The sequence below is a fragment of the Sinocyclocheilus grahami genome, unplaced genomic scaffold (genome assembly GCF_001515645.1).
Source record: "Sinocyclocheilus grahami isolate Dianchi unplaced genomic scaffold, SAMN03320097.WGS_v1.1 scaffold148.1, whole genome shotgun sequence".
NCBI lineage: Eukaryota > Metazoa > Chordata > Actinopteri > Cypriniformes > Cyprinidae > Sinocyclocheilus > Sinocyclocheilus grahami.
In genome coordinates, this window is record NW_015505327.1 from 1,692,958 (window position 1) to 1,713,029 (window position 20,072).

At 38.2% G+C, this 20,072-nt stretch overlaps 1 protein-coding gene across 1 annotated transcript in view; it reads right to left on the reverse strand.

The window, feature by feature from the left end:
* Positions 1-19,502, reverse strand: part of LOC107591944 (2-oxoglutarate dehydrogenase, mitochondrial-like) — a 33,973-nt gene extending 14,471 nt beyond the window's left edge. Inside the window, exons 1-4 of the mRNA XM_016281243.1 lie at positions 19,209-19,502; positions 14,045-14,451; positions 9,883-10,071; positions 7,744-7,846 (exon numbers count right to left, since the gene is read on the reverse strand). Coding sequence (XP_016136729.1) covers positions 7,744-7,846; positions 9,883-10,071; positions 14,045-14,269 — 517 coding nt within the window. The 5' untranslated portion in view covers positions 14,270-14,451; positions 19,209-19,502. The remainder of the gene's footprint in view (positions 1-7,743; positions 7,847-9,882; positions 10,072-14,044; positions 14,452-19,208) is intronic.
* Positions 19,503-20,072: the final 570 nt, after the last annotated feature.

The window sequence follows — 20,072 nt, forward strand, 5'->3', positions numbered from 1 at the left end:
AAGACCCATTCATAATTTGTTCAGGGTAAAAAAATATGGATATCTCGATATTAATCGATTAGATTCTAATTTTTACAGAACGATATCGATTCTTAAATCCCAAGAATCACTTAGTCTAGCCTTTTTTCAGTTAATGGATGGAACATTGAAGGGCACTTCCCATCCAATAAATCACAATAAGCATGGTGCTTTGGTACTTTTAGATAGCGGATATCGTCCTCTTCTGGAAGGCCAAACAATAATATGGATATCTCGATATTAATCGATTAGATTCTAATTTTTACAGAACGATATCGATTCTTAAATCCCAAGAATCACTTAGTCTAGCCTTTTTTCAGTTAATGGATGGAACATTGAAGGGCACTTACCATCCAATAAATCACAATAAGCATGGTGCTTTGGTACTTTTAGATAGCGGATATCGTCCTCTTCTGGAAGGCCAAACAATGTAGTTTCGCTTTCACAACGAAACGCACAGCGCCTTCACGACATGGCGGCGGCAACAACAATACTACAGCGAGAATAAAAGTTACGCCTTCTCTCTTTGCGTGAACATTTGGGCGGCGTTATGCAAATCTTCCCAGATAGTGACGTAGGTATGTGGGGGCGTATTAGAATGAACCGTTTTAGGTAGGCGTGGCTGACTCTTAACTTTTATAAAGAATATCTCTTTGGATTTGAGACTTTAGTCTTTGCAACTTTACAGATCTTCTTTATGCACCAAGAGCTTGTAACACTCTAAAGAGAAAGGAAAAATTTAAAATCGCATCATATGACCCCCTTTAATACTGTTCCTCACGCCCCCCTGCTCTGCACATGCTCTACATCGCTCTCTCTCATTCAGCTCAGCTCCAATAATGAACTGTTCCAATTATACACTTATTTTCACATAGCTATGAGAAGCGCTAAACATGGACGCGCGTGCAGTTGCCTTTAATCAAGATAAAACCGTATATTAAAAGCTAACATAAGCAGTAGCTTATAACAGCGTATCAAAAATTATGAGACAACAACAAACAATAAACATAGGTCTACCATTAAAAGCCGTGCTTGCACAGGTTCTGCATGATCCTCTTCAATAATATCCTCTGCTTCTCAATCGGGCTCAAACTGATAAGCGATATTAACGACGCCATGTTTATAATACAACCGGAGCACATTGGAGGCTAAAAAATCCTCTATTGTGTGGTGTCATTATGAATATTTAACAGCTCCCGATCGAGACGGAGCGTCGCCGAACTCAAATCGTAAATATCAAACAAGCTCAAAATTAGCCTGTGCGCATTCCGACTCATTTTGCCAGCACGGGTCACATATTTCCATTTAAAATCACAATCAGCAAGTTAGAAATGAGTTTAAGAGTGAACTACCAAAACTAGCCTCTAAATATGGATATTTTCTTACACGAACGCATCGTTTCACTTCAGAAGGACTATCCCTTTAAGATGCCTGAAATAGTACAGAATATACTGTATATACAATATACAGAATATTTCTTGGTGTTTTTATATGTTCAACACTAAAAGCTAACACAATCTACCATATAAACATACGTTTTGTACTGCTAAATGAAGACACACCACTGCTCAAGAATAAGATCAGTAAAGCTTAGAATTATTTTTAGGTTCACAGATTCTCTAAATTCTATATTTTCTGAGAGTTGTTTTTATTAATATCCTTAAACATAAGTTACAGCTGCCATTCTTAGATAATGAAAAACATTTTTGGAATTCTTCAAATTTAGGAAAAATTGAATGCATAAAATCAAAGTGGCCGAAACGCTAACTAGCACTGGCAAAATCAGAAATACACACAAAAAAGCAGCTAGAACTACTTGCAGCTACTAAAACACTGCTATATAGCAAGAGGCACAGAACTCTTTTGACATTAAAGCCTACCTCCAATGGTTAGAGCACTTAGACGCGTCTTGACATGTTTAAGGTCTGGAGAGGCAGTAGCAGGGAAGAAAAATCCACTTGGAGTTAGTGATTCCCAAACCCTCACATAGATAATCCCAATGAGAGAGACTAACAAACATTAAGCTCCAGCACAGCTGCACTAATGAAATCTAAAGAGTCGCTTACTGAGGTGAACCACACATCTTATTATGGATTCCAGACAAAACACAAACTTCCAAATCACATAGATAATCCCAATGAGAGAGACTAACAAACATTAAGCTCCAGCACAGCTGCACTAATGAAATCTAAAGAGTCGCTTACTGAGGTGAACCACACATCTTATTATGGATTCCAGACAAAACACAAACTTCCTTCACTAAATCACACCAGGCTCCAAACCAAGCAATTCCTTAATGCTGCAGCAATACAGTCACAGCTTCAAGGCCCATGATAAATCACAGCCTACACGACTGGAGAAGATCAAGCTTAAATTAAGTCCCACACACTGCCAGGCAGAGCCAACACTAGCCACGGCGAGGCTAAACACTGTACTTTCAAAGAAAATGCTTATTTACCATAAAGATTTTTCACTTGAGAGTCATAAATTAGCTTTCAGTCCTCTCTCTGGCCTTTTTTTACATTTTGGAGTTACTATTTATTTGTACAGTGTAGTTTGTGTAAATGGTGGGAACTTTGGAAGGGGGCTGAAAAATATGTACTAAGTAGGTATAAATTTGATATAAAATGTGCCTTCTTAAAAGAGCAAAGAAAATACTGTTTTTGGAATTAAGTACCCTTTGTCAGAACACCCGTTTTATGTATTGTATGTTTCTCTATATACAATGTACAGAGTTCAAATGATTTTACGAGCTCATACCTACATCAACATGAATCATTATACACACAAAGGTACTGCCGAGTGAAAAGAAATCATGAAAGGAGTACATGTTTTGAAAGTACTGGTTTAATAATGTATTGTTGTAGTAGTTTATGCATGTGAATAACTAGTTCAACAAATCACCTATATTATAGGGAATTATCAGACCTAGAGGGACTTTTTTGCATTTGTTTAGTTGCAAAATATGCAGAATAAAAAAAAATTAATTAAATTTACTAAAATATTTACTACATTAACATAATAAGGCAGGAAAATATCAGCCTTATATGATTTATAAGAAAAGTTTTTTAGATGTTTATAAATTGGGCACAGATTAAATGTATAATTTAAGTAAGGTATAAATTAAATATAGATCTATTATATCTAAGATGGCATGCTGTGGTATTCTGAAGTCCTCTACTGTTTTTCTTAATTCATACTCCATTTCGATTTGATGGTAAAACATTGTCCAGGTTAAACATAATCCAGATGTTGGTTACACAGGTGTGTATGCAGTAGCTCTATGCGTGTCTCTGAAGGAAATAAAGGAGCTGAGAGGCATTAGGGCATCAGGGTTAGTAAACTACTTAGCAGAGCTTAGCAGTGAGAGGAGAGATAAACACTTTCACCATTTTACATTTGATCAATTTCAAGTATCAGTTTAATCTTTCGCCAAACAGACATAAAATGGTTACTACATATTAATAATGTTAGGGATACAATGTTTCATTAAAATGTTATCTTACTAGGCAAATTCATTCAATGCATTAATCTTTCCACTAAAAGACTGCCAATAACAAAGTTGCTATGCAACAGAAATAAGTGATATGGCAAACAGGTGTTATAGTGGTTACGGAGTAACTGGTTTTAGCTGGACTGGAATGCTTATTGACCAATCAGATGTCAGGACTTCTTGCTTTTAATAAGTCTAAATAAATGCCAGATGTCATAAAAGAAGTGTGGGTTTGTATAGAAGTACTGTCCGTTTCAGGTCCTAGGTGACTTGTAAGTTCCCAAGAATTTTGAATGTTTTCAGTATCTGAAACACCAGTGTTGTTACTGTTAACTAAAACTACTAAAAGTCATTAGTCTGAAATTAAAGCAACTGTATATAGTTTTTATGTAATTTTGTGACTTTGGAGTGCCCTACATTTAAGTTAATGGAACTCTCTGTGATAAATATATCACTGTCCTAATCACATTGGACAGTTGTACATGTGGATTTGTTGCTGCCATACAATAATCTGCCTTTTTTCACAGAATTTCATACCTAAAATTACAGACTTACACACTCCCAGAACAGACGTTTGAAGGGGAGCATTGGAAAGAAAAAGATGCCATTCAGTTTATTAGAAGTCAGCGTATCATGAGAATAATTTTGAAACTGATATTTCAAGGTTAATAAAAAAAAAAAAAAAAAACACTTTCATACAGTTGCTTAAATAAAATATAAATATTAGATGAAAAATGTAAAATTTAGAAGTGATGCCTTGGCAACTAACAAAGTTTAACACCAAACTCACACATAAATATGCACCGACGAATAGATCTGTTTATGTTCATGACTATTAGCAACCACTGAAGTAAATGATACTCAACATTATTCAAGGTAACTAATAGCAAAATATAGGCTGCGATCACACAGCAATAGAATATAGCTGTTACTAGTGCTGGGCGGTATGACCAAAAATTTATATCACGGTATTTTTCAAAATTATACCGGTTTCACGGTACAAGACTATTTTTTTTTCATGCATGACCAGGTGTTAACCATATTTTCTACTGATTGAGAGAGGAAATACTGCAGTATATTGACTTAGAATGCCCTATTTTACTGTCATGATGAGTGAATACTGTCAAAAAATACCACACTAGATAGTGACCAAACACGACCCCTTTTAATACATGTTAACCAGGAGTCACTCATTTATAATCGCGGCATCGTCTGATAAAATCAACATGCATCTATACTAGAGAGCGGCTATGCGGTGGTTTTAGCTATATTACTTTTTTGTCTCATGCAGCGCACTGCCTGCGTCTGAGTGACCTAAAAAAAAATAAAAAATTTAAAAAAAGAGAGAAGTGCATGTAATATTAACAGACGACCTACGCTCATATTTATAATTCCAAACAATCAGTAAGCGACAGGTGCTAGGAAACGCTGTTTTGTACTCCTTTATTGACGAGTCGGCTGCGGTGCGGCCAACTGAATGCGCTGCTTCTCTGCCGCTCACTGCACAGAACAGACGCCGAGAGAGGTGACACTTCTCCGGGAAAGTCAGATCTCGCGGTCGCGGGACAGCACTGGCGAAATCTTCCAACTGAACCATAGCTAAGTTTATCCAAAAAAGTCGCTAGGTTTGTCAGTATGAATATTCTATGGAAAAAATCTGCTAAAAGGGTCTGAAAGTTGCTAAATCTAGTGCTAAAGTCGCGCTCGTGTGTGTGAGACGCGGGAGCTGATGGCAGGGGACGGTGGATATTTGTGGCGGTCAATGTGGATATTGTGGATGAGTTCTTCTGTGTCATCATGTTCTATTAGTTCTACAGCTTCAGTTTCAGAACTTTCACACTTAGTAACACATACTGTTCCCTCACCACAGTGCAACAGAGAAAAGGGACCCCTTTCAAACCGTGTCACATTCCGAACGTTGTTTAAGTGTATTGCGGTATTTTCAAAATTCATATCATAACAAAAATAAAAACCGGTATTCAGTATGAACCAGTATACCGCCCAGCACTAGCTGTTAGTCCCATATTTTGTGCTTAATATGGTCGCGTTCATTTTGTTTTTACCAGCATGATAGCTGCATTCTAGGGGTGGGTGATCTTCCCAAAAAATCATATCATGATCTTATAACACAAAATCACAATCCACGATATGAATCGCAATCTTCCCAATTTTAAGATGTGCCGTCAAGAATATCCAGACTGGAACAAGCCAATGATTTACTTATTTGCATAATTTAAAAAACACAGTATTATTAAATCAGTTGTCAAAATGGTCATTAAAAGTTACACTTTAAAACACTGAATCACTGTATGAATCAAATATACATTGATTCTTATTACAGTTAATAAAGTGATTCATTCAAGAGCAGTGATTGATTTTCTTTTGTTGTCTGATTAACATTAATGACACAGACAGCAGGTTTATTAGGCTGCTTTTCTTCAAGACAGAATGCACGGATCTAATATACTGACACGCATCCGATTTCTTTCTCAATTGTTTATGTTCATTTAAGACATAACTGACTGACTGTCTGACATTTTTGTGTGTATTTGACCATTTATGCACACCTAAAATCCCAAATATACTTTGCTTGTTCGTGTTCAGATCGGTCTCGAAGCACACACACAGAACATGCCTGAGGAACAAGCTCTTTCGCACATAATGTGCTTTTAATAAATCTTTTTAAAATAAAGCATGCCCCACAGTAGACTGCATTTTACGAGTCACATTACATGATTCGACTGATTAAATGTTAAGCTTTTAAGGAGTGGCGAAAGAGCACTGCTTTAAGGAATGGAACGACTTGCACCACAAATCGAAACTGAAACTAAGATTTGATTCATTACATTACTACTGCTAGCTCACGCTGAATTGTTTTTCAAATGCGTCACCACGCATGAAAGACACTTAACAGAGACACGTGATATAATTTGATAAGTCACAGTCATCTAGAAAGCAGTCACTGCTGTAGTTGTAACATTTTTATGAAGACGTAAATGATCATGATCTCTACGATTCGCTTGAAAAGCAGATCGTAGACATCTACAAGATCGATCACAATATAAAATCGTCAGATCGCCCACCCCTAATGCATTCTATAACTGAAAGTTATAGAACGACACCTGCTAATTTTCAGGACTTACAATCACATTCTTAGCAAACCTGCGTTGTATATGGACAGCTACTTGCTTGCAAGGTCATATAATGTGAGAACCACAATGATATGGATCTTGATAATGTCGTTACGGTTACCCGAGTTAGAATAAAGCTGAAACTTATTTACACTGTTTAAAGTGAGTGATGCACTTTTCACATTGGGCTGAATTTATAGACAGTCTTTAAAAGATGCCCTAAAATTAGTTAATTATTAGAGTAAAGTACTAATTGAAAGATAATCTATAGATTAACAGATCATCTAGTGTTGGTCCATGATGGACACAGGTACAAATGTAAAATGACATGGCGTCTGGAAACCAACAACCACATCAAGCCTAAGCTCTCCAGCAGAATAGAAGCAAACAGTGTGCAGAAAATAGAAAGTTGTGTGCTTGTAACTCCAAGGTCAAATCATATAAGCAAGCCAATCTCTACAAAGACTGGTCTAGCAAAGCACGTCCCCCTTAGGAGACGTAGAGGCTAAATACAGCTGCTGGCCTTCATCACAGCAAACGCAGAATCACAAGTCAGTCTAAAATAGTTAATTATTAGAGTAAAGTACTAATTGAAAGATAATCTATAGATTAACAGATCATCTAGTGTTGGTCCATGATGGACACAGGTACAAATGTAAAATGACATGGCGTCTGGAAACCAACAACCACATCAAGCCTAAGCTCTCCAGCAGAATAGAAGCAAACAGTGTGCAGAAAATAGAAAGTTGTGTGCTTGTAACTCCAAGGTCAAATCATATAAGCAAGCCAATCTCTACAAAGACTGGTCTAGCAAAGCACGTCCCCCTTAGGGGACGTAGAGGCTAAATACAGCTGCTGGCCTTCATCACAGCAAACGCAGAATCACAAGTCAGTCTAAAATAAAAAAAAGCCCAAAACTGCCTTCCAGAAAAGTTTTCCAGACAAGTTTCTTCATTCAATCAACAATTTAACACACTACCCATCATTCTGAATAAATGATGAAGGTTGAGCTGAGATTCAATGACCAATGGTCATGGAAAGCAGTTTTGACAAAACATCTGAGTCCTAACCAAGGTTTGGCGGACATTCATAATTCCTCACCGAGTTTATCCGATGATGTAATAATGTCAGTGGGAACGCATGAATCCAGATCAGCATCCATAATCCCCAGAGGGTCCAGTTGAGCCACATGGTGACCACGTATCTACAGGAGACAAGAGGTCCCCCCACAAACATGGGAGCCGAACGCAAAACGACATACAAGGGAAAGATATAGAAGAGGGGAGGAAGAGGCCACAGAAGAGGAAGTGGAGAGCAGCAAGAGAACAAGAAGGTCGAGATGATATATGAAGCGTGATTGAAGATAAAATGAAGTGTCGGGTGCAGAGGAGGTTAGGATATAAGAGTTGGGTTAGGGAAAGGGGAATTGAGAGAAAGAGGGACAGATAAAGGGAAGGGGAAAGCGACAATCACACAAAACAGGCTCATTAATGGTGGTCTGTTGAGCTGTGGCAGACAGAAAACATTTCTCACCAACATGCTGGAACCCAGTAGCTACTGGGGACTCGTCAAAATTTACACAATTGATGCCAAGTGGGTCGAGGTTTGCATTGTGATGCCCCATTACCTGAAAACAAGGCAACAGCAGTCACAAGACATGAGGAGTTCACCAAGCAGATCTCATGACTGTGAAATCGAGCCCAATCTTTCACAGCGTCACAAACGTGAGATGGAAAACCATGCAACCAAAATTAGGTATTGCACAATTTGCTATCTTAAATCAAACGGGACTATCTGCTAGAGATCGACCAATATCTCATTTACCAATTAATTGCCACCTTTATGAAACCATTGATTTGCTTTATAGAACTACTGGTTATAAGGGAAAATCAACAGCGGTAGTTGGTGAATCAGATCTTTTTTGTTGTGGTTTAATTCATCCGTGTTCCACCATGGCCAGTGCCGGAGGTTTATTACTAGTCATGTTGTATTAAATCAAAGTCAAGGATGGAAACTGTTCACCTTTCCTCTTAATTAAAAAAAAATGATAGTTATGATTCGTGCAGATCCAGCAAGCTGCATTATGACTCTGTCATTTCATATGACAAAAAGACAAAAACAAAAAAACTAAATCGTCATTGTGATGAAGCACTATTTTTTTAGTTTAAAAATTAACTTTCTCATGTGTAAGTCATTAATATTGATTTTGTAATAAAGTTCAGCACTAATTAACTGAAAAGTAACTGAAAGTTTTCATTCATATCACTTATATTAGAAACTATCGACTAAATTAATCAATTATCAGCCAGATTTTTCACCTTAGCTATCGGCAAACCCCAATACTGGTCGACCTCTGCTATCTGCTCAGTGCAGTATTTCCCAACCTTTTTTTAATCGCGGCACCCTTTGGAAACTTTAACAAATTTGTGGCACCGTCACAATACTTGAATTTCTAACTTCGATATGATACTTTGAAAAGTATAGATATTCGGTATAGCAGGGAAGGACTGCAGAATATACTGTCAAACAGATATTTTTAATATTATAAAAAAAATGTTGTCCATCAATGGTGGCAATCAGTAGGCTAATTTCTAATGAAGAGACCAATTTATATGACAGATTTTAATGTAGGCTTTTATTCATATGTAAACATTGTTTAATTTCCATTATAACTAGCTATCTCACAAATCTTTGCTCACTTGGTGTATTTTTGATTTTACAGTGGGGTCATTTTGTTGCAGTAGTACGAGATAGCTTGATTTCAAACTTTGAATTTTGAGTGGACTTTGCTGTTCCGATGAACATGAACGGTATATGAGTGGAGCGAGCGGAGCGCATACGCATAGAGCGGGATAATACGCAGAGCGTCACACCACGTGAAAGTGAATCCTGAGCGGTGAACTAATTATCGGCAGCCGGAATTTCGGTGCATCTCTAATTATTGCCGACATCAGAAATGGATATTATAATAGATGCTTTTTTGAACATTTTAGCAATTTAAAAATATTAAAAAATGATTTTTTTACACGGCACCCCGGTTGGGAAACACTGGCTTAGTGAATGTTCTCTTGTAACCTCAAAAAGCATCTTTTTTATTTTTTTTTTACAAAATGAACATAGATCTCTTACCTTGTTAAAGGTTCACACTGCAACTCATTAAAGGCAGCACTGAGATATCACTTTTAAGCCAGTATTTTTAAAGAAACAACCTCACAGGGTTTTTTTAATCTGCGCGTGTACCTGATAGGCCCTGATGAGGGACTGGACTGCCAGATGGTCTTCCACCAGTTTCTCCACATTCGGCTGGGCCCCCACCAGAGACTGGGCCTGAGCGAGCCCGGCCAGACTCACTCCCATTGGAGGAGGACTCTGGTAGGCTGTACCTGGGGGGGCACCAGCATTAGCATTCCTGAAGAAAATGTCCCAAGACTGGAGAACAGAAAAAAGAGACAGGATTTATTCTCTTTAAGTAGACACTTAAGTTGCAATCAATAGCTAAAAAAACATAATGAACTGGATATGGTATTACTAAAATCATTTAGAACAACATCTAATAAAGCAGGTAAGAATCCTTTAACATGGTTCATCAGTTTGGACTGTTCCACAGTGACATTAAATTAAACATCTGTGGAATGCATGAATGGATTTATTTTGTTTTTGAATATGACCCATCTATAAAACATGTCTGATAATGCTTCAAAAGTGAATATTTACTGCTGCTGGCCAAGGTAAGCAACACTAGTACTATTGCTTATACTTAAGGTCAGTGACAAGGGATATTTTTTATGAGTAACTCCTCCAGCAGCATTTGTACTACAGAGAGAAATGGATGCTACAAACTTTAAATCATGTGGCTTTTTGAGAAAACTAGAAACAGCTGGATTCATACTTAGGCCTAATACAATATTTCAAAGCATTTTTATCATTAAATCGATCCTCACAATTAGGATAGAGACCGTTAATGCTACTTTTTGCGTCTTTAATGCCTCACCAATACAATGTGAAGTTGTATAAGATGTTCAGGGATTGTGGTCCTGAAGATCGATCATAAATGAGATGTGTGGGTTTATACTAGGGATGTCAATGATTAATCGATTAACTGTCGATAAGAGATGCAATCGATTAAAGCTATCGATGGTCGATTAAGCGGTTTAATTTTGGGCTGCGTGTGGCTCATGCGCAAAACACGTGCGAGCGGCTGTGAGTGACGGTGACGGTATATAAATGCATCATCATTCATCCATAATTACAAATTAAGCTTTTAATGTGATTTAAACTTTAAAAGTACATTAAAATAAAAACAACACAAAATTCTTCAACATGGAATGCAATAGAAATGTAGTAACTAAGTCATCTTTCATATTTGAAACAATTAGGTGAAGGTTGCAGGGCTGCAGGATACTGCGGGGGAAGGATTCATTCCTACAACTTGTTAATTTGTTCCTACGACTTATTAATTTGTGTGAAAGCACAGTCCGTGTTGCTTCCCCTCTCACAAGAGTCACCTAAGAGGGGAATTCCCCTCATTTTCAAAAATGAAATTCAAGCCCTGAATAAATGTCTAAAAATCCTGATTGGAGTATCACTATAAATAGTTATAAATGATAAAAAGAAGGCTTTAAAAAGGATCAGCAGATACTGCTTTCTGTGATCGGCCTCAAAAATCCTGATCGGAGCACCCGTAACTGTTATTGTGGCCCTGAATAAATGTCTAAAAATCCTGATTGGAGTATCACTATAAATAGTTATAAATGATAAAAAGAAGGCTTTAAAAAGGATCAGCAGATACTGCTTTCTGTGATCGGCCTCAAAAATCCTGATCGGAGCACCCGTAACTGTTATTGTACCTACTGATCACACTGCAAAAAAGTGTTGTTGTTCCTCATTATTTTTGTTGTTTTCCAGCATCCAAGATTAAGATTCTTAAAGGTCCCATATTGTACACCTTTCTGGAGTTTTATTTGAGGTTTTGATGTCCTTAAGAATATATATTTGTGGTATAAGTACCAAAAACCATCTCAATATATGTTTACAGCTCCTTTCTCAGGAGCTCTGCTGAGAACAGGTCGATTTTGGTCTGTATAATTAATATTCATGAGCCTCTCTTCTGATTGGCCTGTTTTTTTCTGAGTGACGCACGGCCAGGCCAACCACAGGTAACTAGGGTCAGCCGACGTCACAGCGCTAGCTGGAGGCAGCAAAACAAAGAGGAAACGGGAGGTGGCCCATTCAAACCAGCGCAGATTTGGCTACATAAGGAGCTTAAAATATCATCTTGTTGTGATGTTGGGTGCCAGAATCGACGTAATACAGCCTCAAATTTGAAATTTGATCGCATATCTGCTACCACTGCCAGACAAAAAACCGACGACAGCTGTGGTTAAACGCGATAAAACGAGCAGACTGGATAGAAACAATCGTCAAAAATGCTCACGTTTGCAGCGCACGCTTCTTATCAGAAAAGTTTCAATAAAGTGTTGTCTTATGTTATGGGTGCGTCTACAGATTTCTTGCCATATGTCTATGTTTCTTGCATCTCACGATTATGTCGTGTATGAAGTAATGTCTTTGTGCATGTGTGTAAAACAACAAACTGACGATTTATATACAAACCCAATTCCAAAAAAGTTGGGACACTGTACAAATTGTGAGTAAAAAAGGAATGGAATAATTTACAAATCTCATAAACTTATATTTTAAAAGCCAGGAAATTTCAGTTTTGACAATATGGGACCTTTAAATCATGATACATTTACTTGAGATGCAAAATGACAAGAAGTCTTGCTTTTTGTAAAAATGATGCGGTAAAAACAAACAAACCAAAAAACATCTGCCAATGGGCTCAGAGAAAGAAAAAAAAAATAACAAAAAAAAACACTTCAATGGGAAAACAAGTTTTCATTCCCCATTGGCAGATATTTGTTCTTGTTTCATACTCATTTAAATTTTGTTCAATTTCACACAAAACAAGACTTCATATCTTCATTTTGCATCTCAGGTAAATGTATCTTGATTTAAGTTTGTTTAGATATTTGTACTGAGAAACAAAACAAAAAATACTGAGGAAGATTTTTAGCAATGCATGCAACATTTAATGGCATGCCTTTATGAATTTAAGACTTACTGCTCTGATTTTTCACCTTTCTAAGGCCTTACTTTGTGGAGAGGCAAACAAAGACTTTTTAAGACCCGCAGAAACATGTTCTATACTGGACTATTTTAAAATAATGTGATGTAATGTGATCTTGTAACACAATAACAAAAATAAAACTGAATCCAAGAGCATGTAATTTTCTGAAGGACAGGGGAAATATCTATACACAGAACATTGAGCAAAACATTAACCCAAGATACCCTGGACGTTGTACTCACTTTTGAACTGTTGAAGGTATCATAACTGAAGGTCATTACATAAAACCTCATTAGAAGTACACTGGGTGAAAACAACTAGCCTAAACACTCACAAAGATGTCATGTGTCACTGTGTCCTGGAACCGGCAAACTCTCATGACTGCTCTAAAAATACTACAGGGATCCCAGCAATAGGGCCTTTCGCACCGCGGGAACCTTTTCATAGTACCAGAACTAATTGTGGAACTACCCACTTTTTGGCGTGTTCGCACCGCCGGAACTGGGAGCGATTTTAGTACCGGACTGCCTTTTTCGAGAACCAAATTAGCTCCTACTCCGGAGCAGGGTCTAACCAGCACAACTGGTACTACCCATGACGCAAGTAGACATTGATTGGCCAAACGTGTACGAAAACGCCCTCACCTGCCATGATTTAAAACGCCGTGTAAACATAGTGTCAACTTATTTTGCAAGTATGGAGAACAGCGATAGATGGACGGACGCTGAAGTGCAGGCACTTGTAGCAAATGTAGCACTGCCAGTTGTCGTTGGAGATTCTTAGTCCTCTTTTCCGTTCTTTCAATCACTTTACGTATACGTCGACATTCCATGTCCATTATTGGGAAACCCGCGAGACACAACAAAAACACAGCTCCGATCACAGCGTCCTCCATCCTCCTGTTGTTAATGTTGTTCTTCTTTGTTTCTGTTGTTGAACGCCACGCACAAATGTCGTCGCTGTCGACCAGCTTACGTCACTTCTTAGTACACACTGTCGGTGCGAATGCAACCCTTTAATGGTACTGGAAAATAGTTCGGGCAAAATCGTCCCAGTACTTTAGTACTGTAAATTTAGTTCTGGAACTAAAGCGATGCGAAAGGCCCTATTGTGACCTTACACATACAAGCACCACTGTATATATATATATATATATATATATATATATATATGTGAAAGTTGGGAACAGTCAGAAGGTTGCAACTACTGGCACCACTGAAAGAGAGGTCTCTTCATTCCTTCTTCCCATAATCCACCTGCATGTCCTCTTACCTTGTGCACACTCTTGGGATTCTCCAACCATGCATAGTACATCTCCTCGACATAGTTAGAGCTTGTTCCGTTCAGAAATGGCTCTGCGGCCACCGGTGCCGTGTAGCACCTGAATGGCTGAAACGTCCTAGGGGTGGCCGCTGGCCTCTGCTGTGATAAATTTTTAGCAGTCTGTGAGGCCGTGATCGGCCTGAGCCATGCTGCACAAGTCCTTAAGCGGTGCATCGCAGTCTTTTGATCGAGCGCCACCCACACTCACAAGTTCCTGGATGTCCCCAGTGCCACAACAGAAAAGAGAAGTGTCTCCTCCTTCTTTAGCTCAAACGGAAAAGGTGTTTCAATTTGCTGGGGAAGAATAGATAGTTCCAAAAGCCCTTGACCTTTTAATCCTATCTGTGGTTTGTACTCTGAAAAAAAGGAACAGACAAGTCAGAGGTGCATTAAAGTGCAGTTTATCTCAACTAGGGATGCACCGATATGAAAATGTTGGCCGATACCGATAACCGATTATTCTTTATTTTTGAAAGCCGATAACCGATATGTTGGCCGATAAATCTATATCCAAATTGTTATATACTTTTTGAGAGCCTGATTACAAAAAAGGTCTCATCATTAAAAGCCACATCCCAAACACTTCAACATAAGCAGCCTAGTTTGAACGGTGTACGTTTTAAAAATATTTTTACTCTCCCATTACCAAATTTAGTCATAAAAAAGCCTTACAAATAAATAAAATTATGCATAAATAATGCAAACAAGTCACTGGACATCATTACACGTGTAAAGAATCAAAATATAGTGGTTGTTGTTATTAATAATATATCAATGATTTTGAAAAAGTAACAAATTAATACCACTGTTTTAAATAGTAGCCGTTGAGCTGCGCGTGCTGAAGCTGAAGAGCTGAATGAACATGGTAAACTGAAGCGTTTTGCTGGCAGCTTATTTAACTCAAGGAAATGCATCCTGAGATTAATATTAATACAATATAAACATAATATTACAACTTATATATGTTCATGTACAAAATGATATAGTCAGCTATAGTCAGAATGTGTGATCCTGCTGTGGATGCACTCTTCCCATATCAACGCACTGAAACACAGCAACTAAACCCAAAGAATGCACAACGTTTTATTATAATAATGTTCTCATTAGAATGTTATATACACAACATTCCCAATCATAGTTATTAATGTTGTGCACTGCTGTTTTAGCTGCGTGCGCTGAGCTAAAGACGATCACCGGTAAACTGAAGCGCTCTTTTAACTTAACCGCACGCATTCTAGATGAGATAAATCAGATATACATCAAATAAACACAATATTACAACGTACAATTGCACAAAAGGCTGCAAACGAACAGTGCGCATCTGAAGTGTCTCTGAAGGAAATAATGCATTATTTATCGGCTTTAAGATATCGGCCAAATTTTCTTATCAGGCCGATACCGATAACAGAAAAAAATGAGCATTTATCGGCCGATACCGATATGGTGGCCGATATATCGTGCATCCCTAATCTCAACAATTAAAAGACAAATAGATCAGATGGATAGGAGGACACTGTTCAATCCAGTTCATTCTCTGGGTATCACATGGAGGTTTTAATGAGATTTTAGGGCAAAAGCAACAGAGTTATAATCCGATACAACAGTAAGCTGGAATCTTCATCATCAAAATTAAACATCTTCATACAGTTCAGAACGGATCTCATTTCATATCGGTTTATGCAGTTTTGTGCTTTTTTCTTGTACATTTGCAACAAGAGAGGTTCAGTATTACATCTTCACTAATGCACAGAAAGAAATGAGTTTATCACCCAAAAACATACTACAGACTATACGATAGAGAGTTAAAAACATCCTTTATCACATGACTAACTGATATGCAATTTATAACAATTTGTAACATTTGACACAAGGAGTGAAGAAAACACGTGTGAATAACATTACATAACATTTAAAGAATGCTACACTACATACCCTTGAACACAGCTACAAGTGACTTATTTTACATCTCAATGAGTATTTCTGGCAATATCAAATTAATATTTTTTAACACAACATATGTCATATGCAACTTTGCGAAGAGTTTTTACCCCACATTTTAGCAAAATTGTCTTTCCTTCCTACCCAAGGAATAAATCACTACTACTGTAATAATCTGAGCTGTGCTCAACTTCAGAAAAATGAATAACTGTTAGCTGTGCCCTTTTCCACTAAAATGAAACTGGTTTGACCACGTGGTTGAAATAAACATGGTAGTGATGGAACAATTGATACCGCAGCTCCGATGCAGTTTTCAAACCACTATTGTATCACACACTGTGCCGATACTTGTATCGAAATGACAATACCACGTGATTGATGACGTTTGAAGCTTCGAATGTCATGCAGTATCGGAAGGTCGGGACAGCTAGTTTGAAAAAAACGTTTACGCGTGAAATAAGTGTTAAATATGCATGAATAAAGCGTTAAAAATCAGTTTGAACAGGTCAGTGTCATTGGCTGCTGAGGACTTGGGTCAAACCATTTCTGTGAGCTTAGGGGGATGTACCATTCATAGACTAGGCAACCAACATTTAACATGCAATAGATCAGCTTATTCAGCCTAATTATTTTGTCTTTCTTTTCTGTATAGCCTATAGAAATAATATATTTAAATTGCAGTTTTATGAAAAACTAATTTTTCACCACTCATACCTTTTTGTAAATAAACACATTAGTGGACATTCTAGCTTTAACAGTGATCAAATTTAAAGGGTTAGTTCACCCAAAAATTAAAATTAGCCTGTGTTTTACTCACCCTCAAAGCATCCTAGGTGTATATGACTTTCTTCCCCAACATGTGTACAGAAGTTACAGCATTTGGAACCAATGTAGCCCTTATCTTACTTAGCCCTTTACAGTTTTGAAATTGTTGTTTTGAATTTGAAGTAATGCCTCACTCAAGCTTAGTCAAAGCCCCCAAAAATTATACTTGTTTTATTCCACTCGATGAGACCTTTCAAATGACATATGACACATGACTATCTGAGCTGTATGATGTTTCTGACATATTAGAGCACATGGAACAAAAACATTTCTCATAAATTATGAAAACATTTTTTTCTATTTATCTGCAAATAACTCAGCACTACCTAGGAGTTAATCAAAGTGGCCACATGCATTGTAAAGGTCAGCCTCCCAAGCTTGCAAATTACACCTCTTTTGTGTTGATTAAGGCAGATATTTTGAAAAATATGCTCATTTTTTTCTTCGCTAGGGGGCGTCCGCCGGCGGTACACGCCGGTTTAGAGGAACTAGGCAGCACTGGTTAGGAGTTGATCAAAATGGTTGGATGTATTCGAAAGCTGAATTTCTACGCTTTAAAATGATAAATGGTTATATAAAAGATAAAATAGACAGAAACATTATAGGTTTTACATTCTGCTTGCCAAGTGTTCAATAGAGCTCTCCAACGGATTTCTTCAATTCATGGGTTTAGGTATTATTTACACACGAAAGACGCAATGGATTGTTTTGATTTTGGACTCATTTAAATTGTGAGAATCTGCTGTAAATAATGATATGCCATTTTCCACAGTCGGAGCATGTTTCATGAAATGATAAGCATAAAAAACCATGAGAATATTGCAGCATGTGCACATTTGGAGTTTTACGTGTTATAATTCGATGACGAATATCTTTAGATCTAAATGACGGATTATGGAATGATTGGGCTCATTTTAATCGAGAGAATTTTCTGAAAATAATGACGTGCAATTTTCTATGATCTATGCATGCTTCATGAAGTTGCACGAGTGGAGAAAAACGAGGCAATTTGATTTTTTATCCAATTTTTCATAAAACTGCAATTTAAATATAGTATTTCTACAGGCTATACAAAAAAAGAAAAAGAAGAAAAAAAATAATTAGGCTGAATAAGCTGATCTATAGCATGTTAAATGGTGGTTGCCTAGTCTAGTGGTTCCCAACCCTGGTCCTGGAGGCACCCCAACACTGCAAATTTTGCATGTCTCCTTTCTCTGGCACACCGATTTCAGGTCTGGGAGTCTCTACTAATGAGCTGATGACCTGAATCAGGTGAGTTTGGTTAAGGAGACATTCAAAACGTGCAGTGTTGGGGTGCTTCCAGGACCAGGGTTGGGAACCACTGGCCTAGTCTATGAATGGTACACCCCCCTAAGCTCACAGAAGTGGTTTGACCCAAATCCTCAGCAGCCAATGACACTGACTCGTTCAAACTGATTTTTAATGCATACTTCACGTGTATTTAACACCTATTTCACGCGTATTAATACGTGTTGTTTACCGTGAAATACTCGTGTTTAACGCGGTGTTGACCCGTTAAAATTCACGTGTTTTTGGCCCTTTTGGCCTTCCATATCCTTGCGTCCACATTCCACTCCCTCGACGAGCCAACCGCTGAACCCGCCCGCCCGCGGCGATTCAGAGCGCTGATTGGCTGGAGATCCCTAACCCCGCCCACCGCAGCGATTCAGAGCGCTGATTGGCTGGAGATCCCTAACCCCGCCCACCGCAGCGATTCAGAGCGCTGATTGGCTGGAGATCCCTAACCCCGCCCACCGCAGCGATTCAGAGCGCTGATTGGCTGGAGATCCCTAACCCCGCCCACCGGACACGCCGAGAGGAAAGCTAATAAAGACTCGGAGTGTCAATCATTATGTCCTTTCACTAAACATAGGTCTTATGGAAACATTAGCAGCGCATGCTAACCGTCAAATCAGAGGCCCATACTGGAATTCAGTCAGGCAACTTGTAAATCTTATTTATTTTGTGGGACAGTTAAACGCATCTATTTCACGAATAAAGACACAATACCTAAGTGTTTCTGTTGTGAGCCGCGACACCTTGAGCTAGCAACAACAATGAGCGAATTTAAGGTCGCTTCAGGCATGTAGTTCTGCAACTGGACCGTTAACTATTCTTCAGCCAACGGACTGACACAGAAACACCTACTCATGTCATTAAATATCAGGTAACTTTGGTCACACCAAAGGAGAACAAGCTGCCATGCTAATTTGAAGAAATTAAGGAAGAAACGCGTCTTCTCGCTGGGTAATTCGCCGTAGTTGTGATCAAAAATCCATTTAACGACGGACGGAAGTGTGTACACAATACAAGAAGAAAAAGCACCTACTTGAGCTGGCAGCCTTTTAGTAAACGGGTCGCGCACCGGAGTTGGTCACGGCTCCACTGAGTGACAGAAGAGAACCAGCGAAGAAGAACACTTCCGCCACGAAGAGCGCCAGCCGCCTCCGACGTCACGTCTAGATTTGGCGCTATTTCTGCTTGAAGCGGTTCCTTCGAGCCGTTCTTCTCAAAGAGCTCTTCAGGCAGTCTCGACACGCTTTAAGCGACAGATGCAGAGCAATACAACGCCAAAGACATTATACAGCAAAGCCAGGGGAACCAAGGAGAGAGAAAATGACAACCATAGACATGCATGAGCTTTACATTGCGCAAAAGATTTTGAAGATTGTCTTTCTATTACTTCTTAAAACTAATTTTCCAACTCTTTATAAAACACTGGCAAACAGGGTTTTTTGTTAGTAAATTTACACCTATGAATGTGAAACTTAACCAACAAAATACATAGATTGATAACAAAATCTCACATTATCATAATTAAACACACATTTTCAAAATGCAAATGGGAGAGGACCTTTTCTTTGATAAGCACAGCAGCATCATACCATACCTTTTTAACATAACTAGTGCCAGACTTCGAGCCGTTCTTCTCAAAGAGCTCTTCAGGCAGTCTCGACACGCTTTAAGCGACAGATGCAGAGCAATACAACGCCAAAGACATTATACAGCAAAGCCAGGGGAACCAAGGAGAGAGAAAATGACAACCATAGACATGCATGAGCTTTACATTGCGCAAAAGATTTTGAAGATTGTCTTTCTATTACTTCTTAAAACTAATTTTCCAACTCTTTATAAAACACTGTCAAACAGGGTTTTTTGTTAGTAAATTTACACCTATGAATGTGAAACTTAA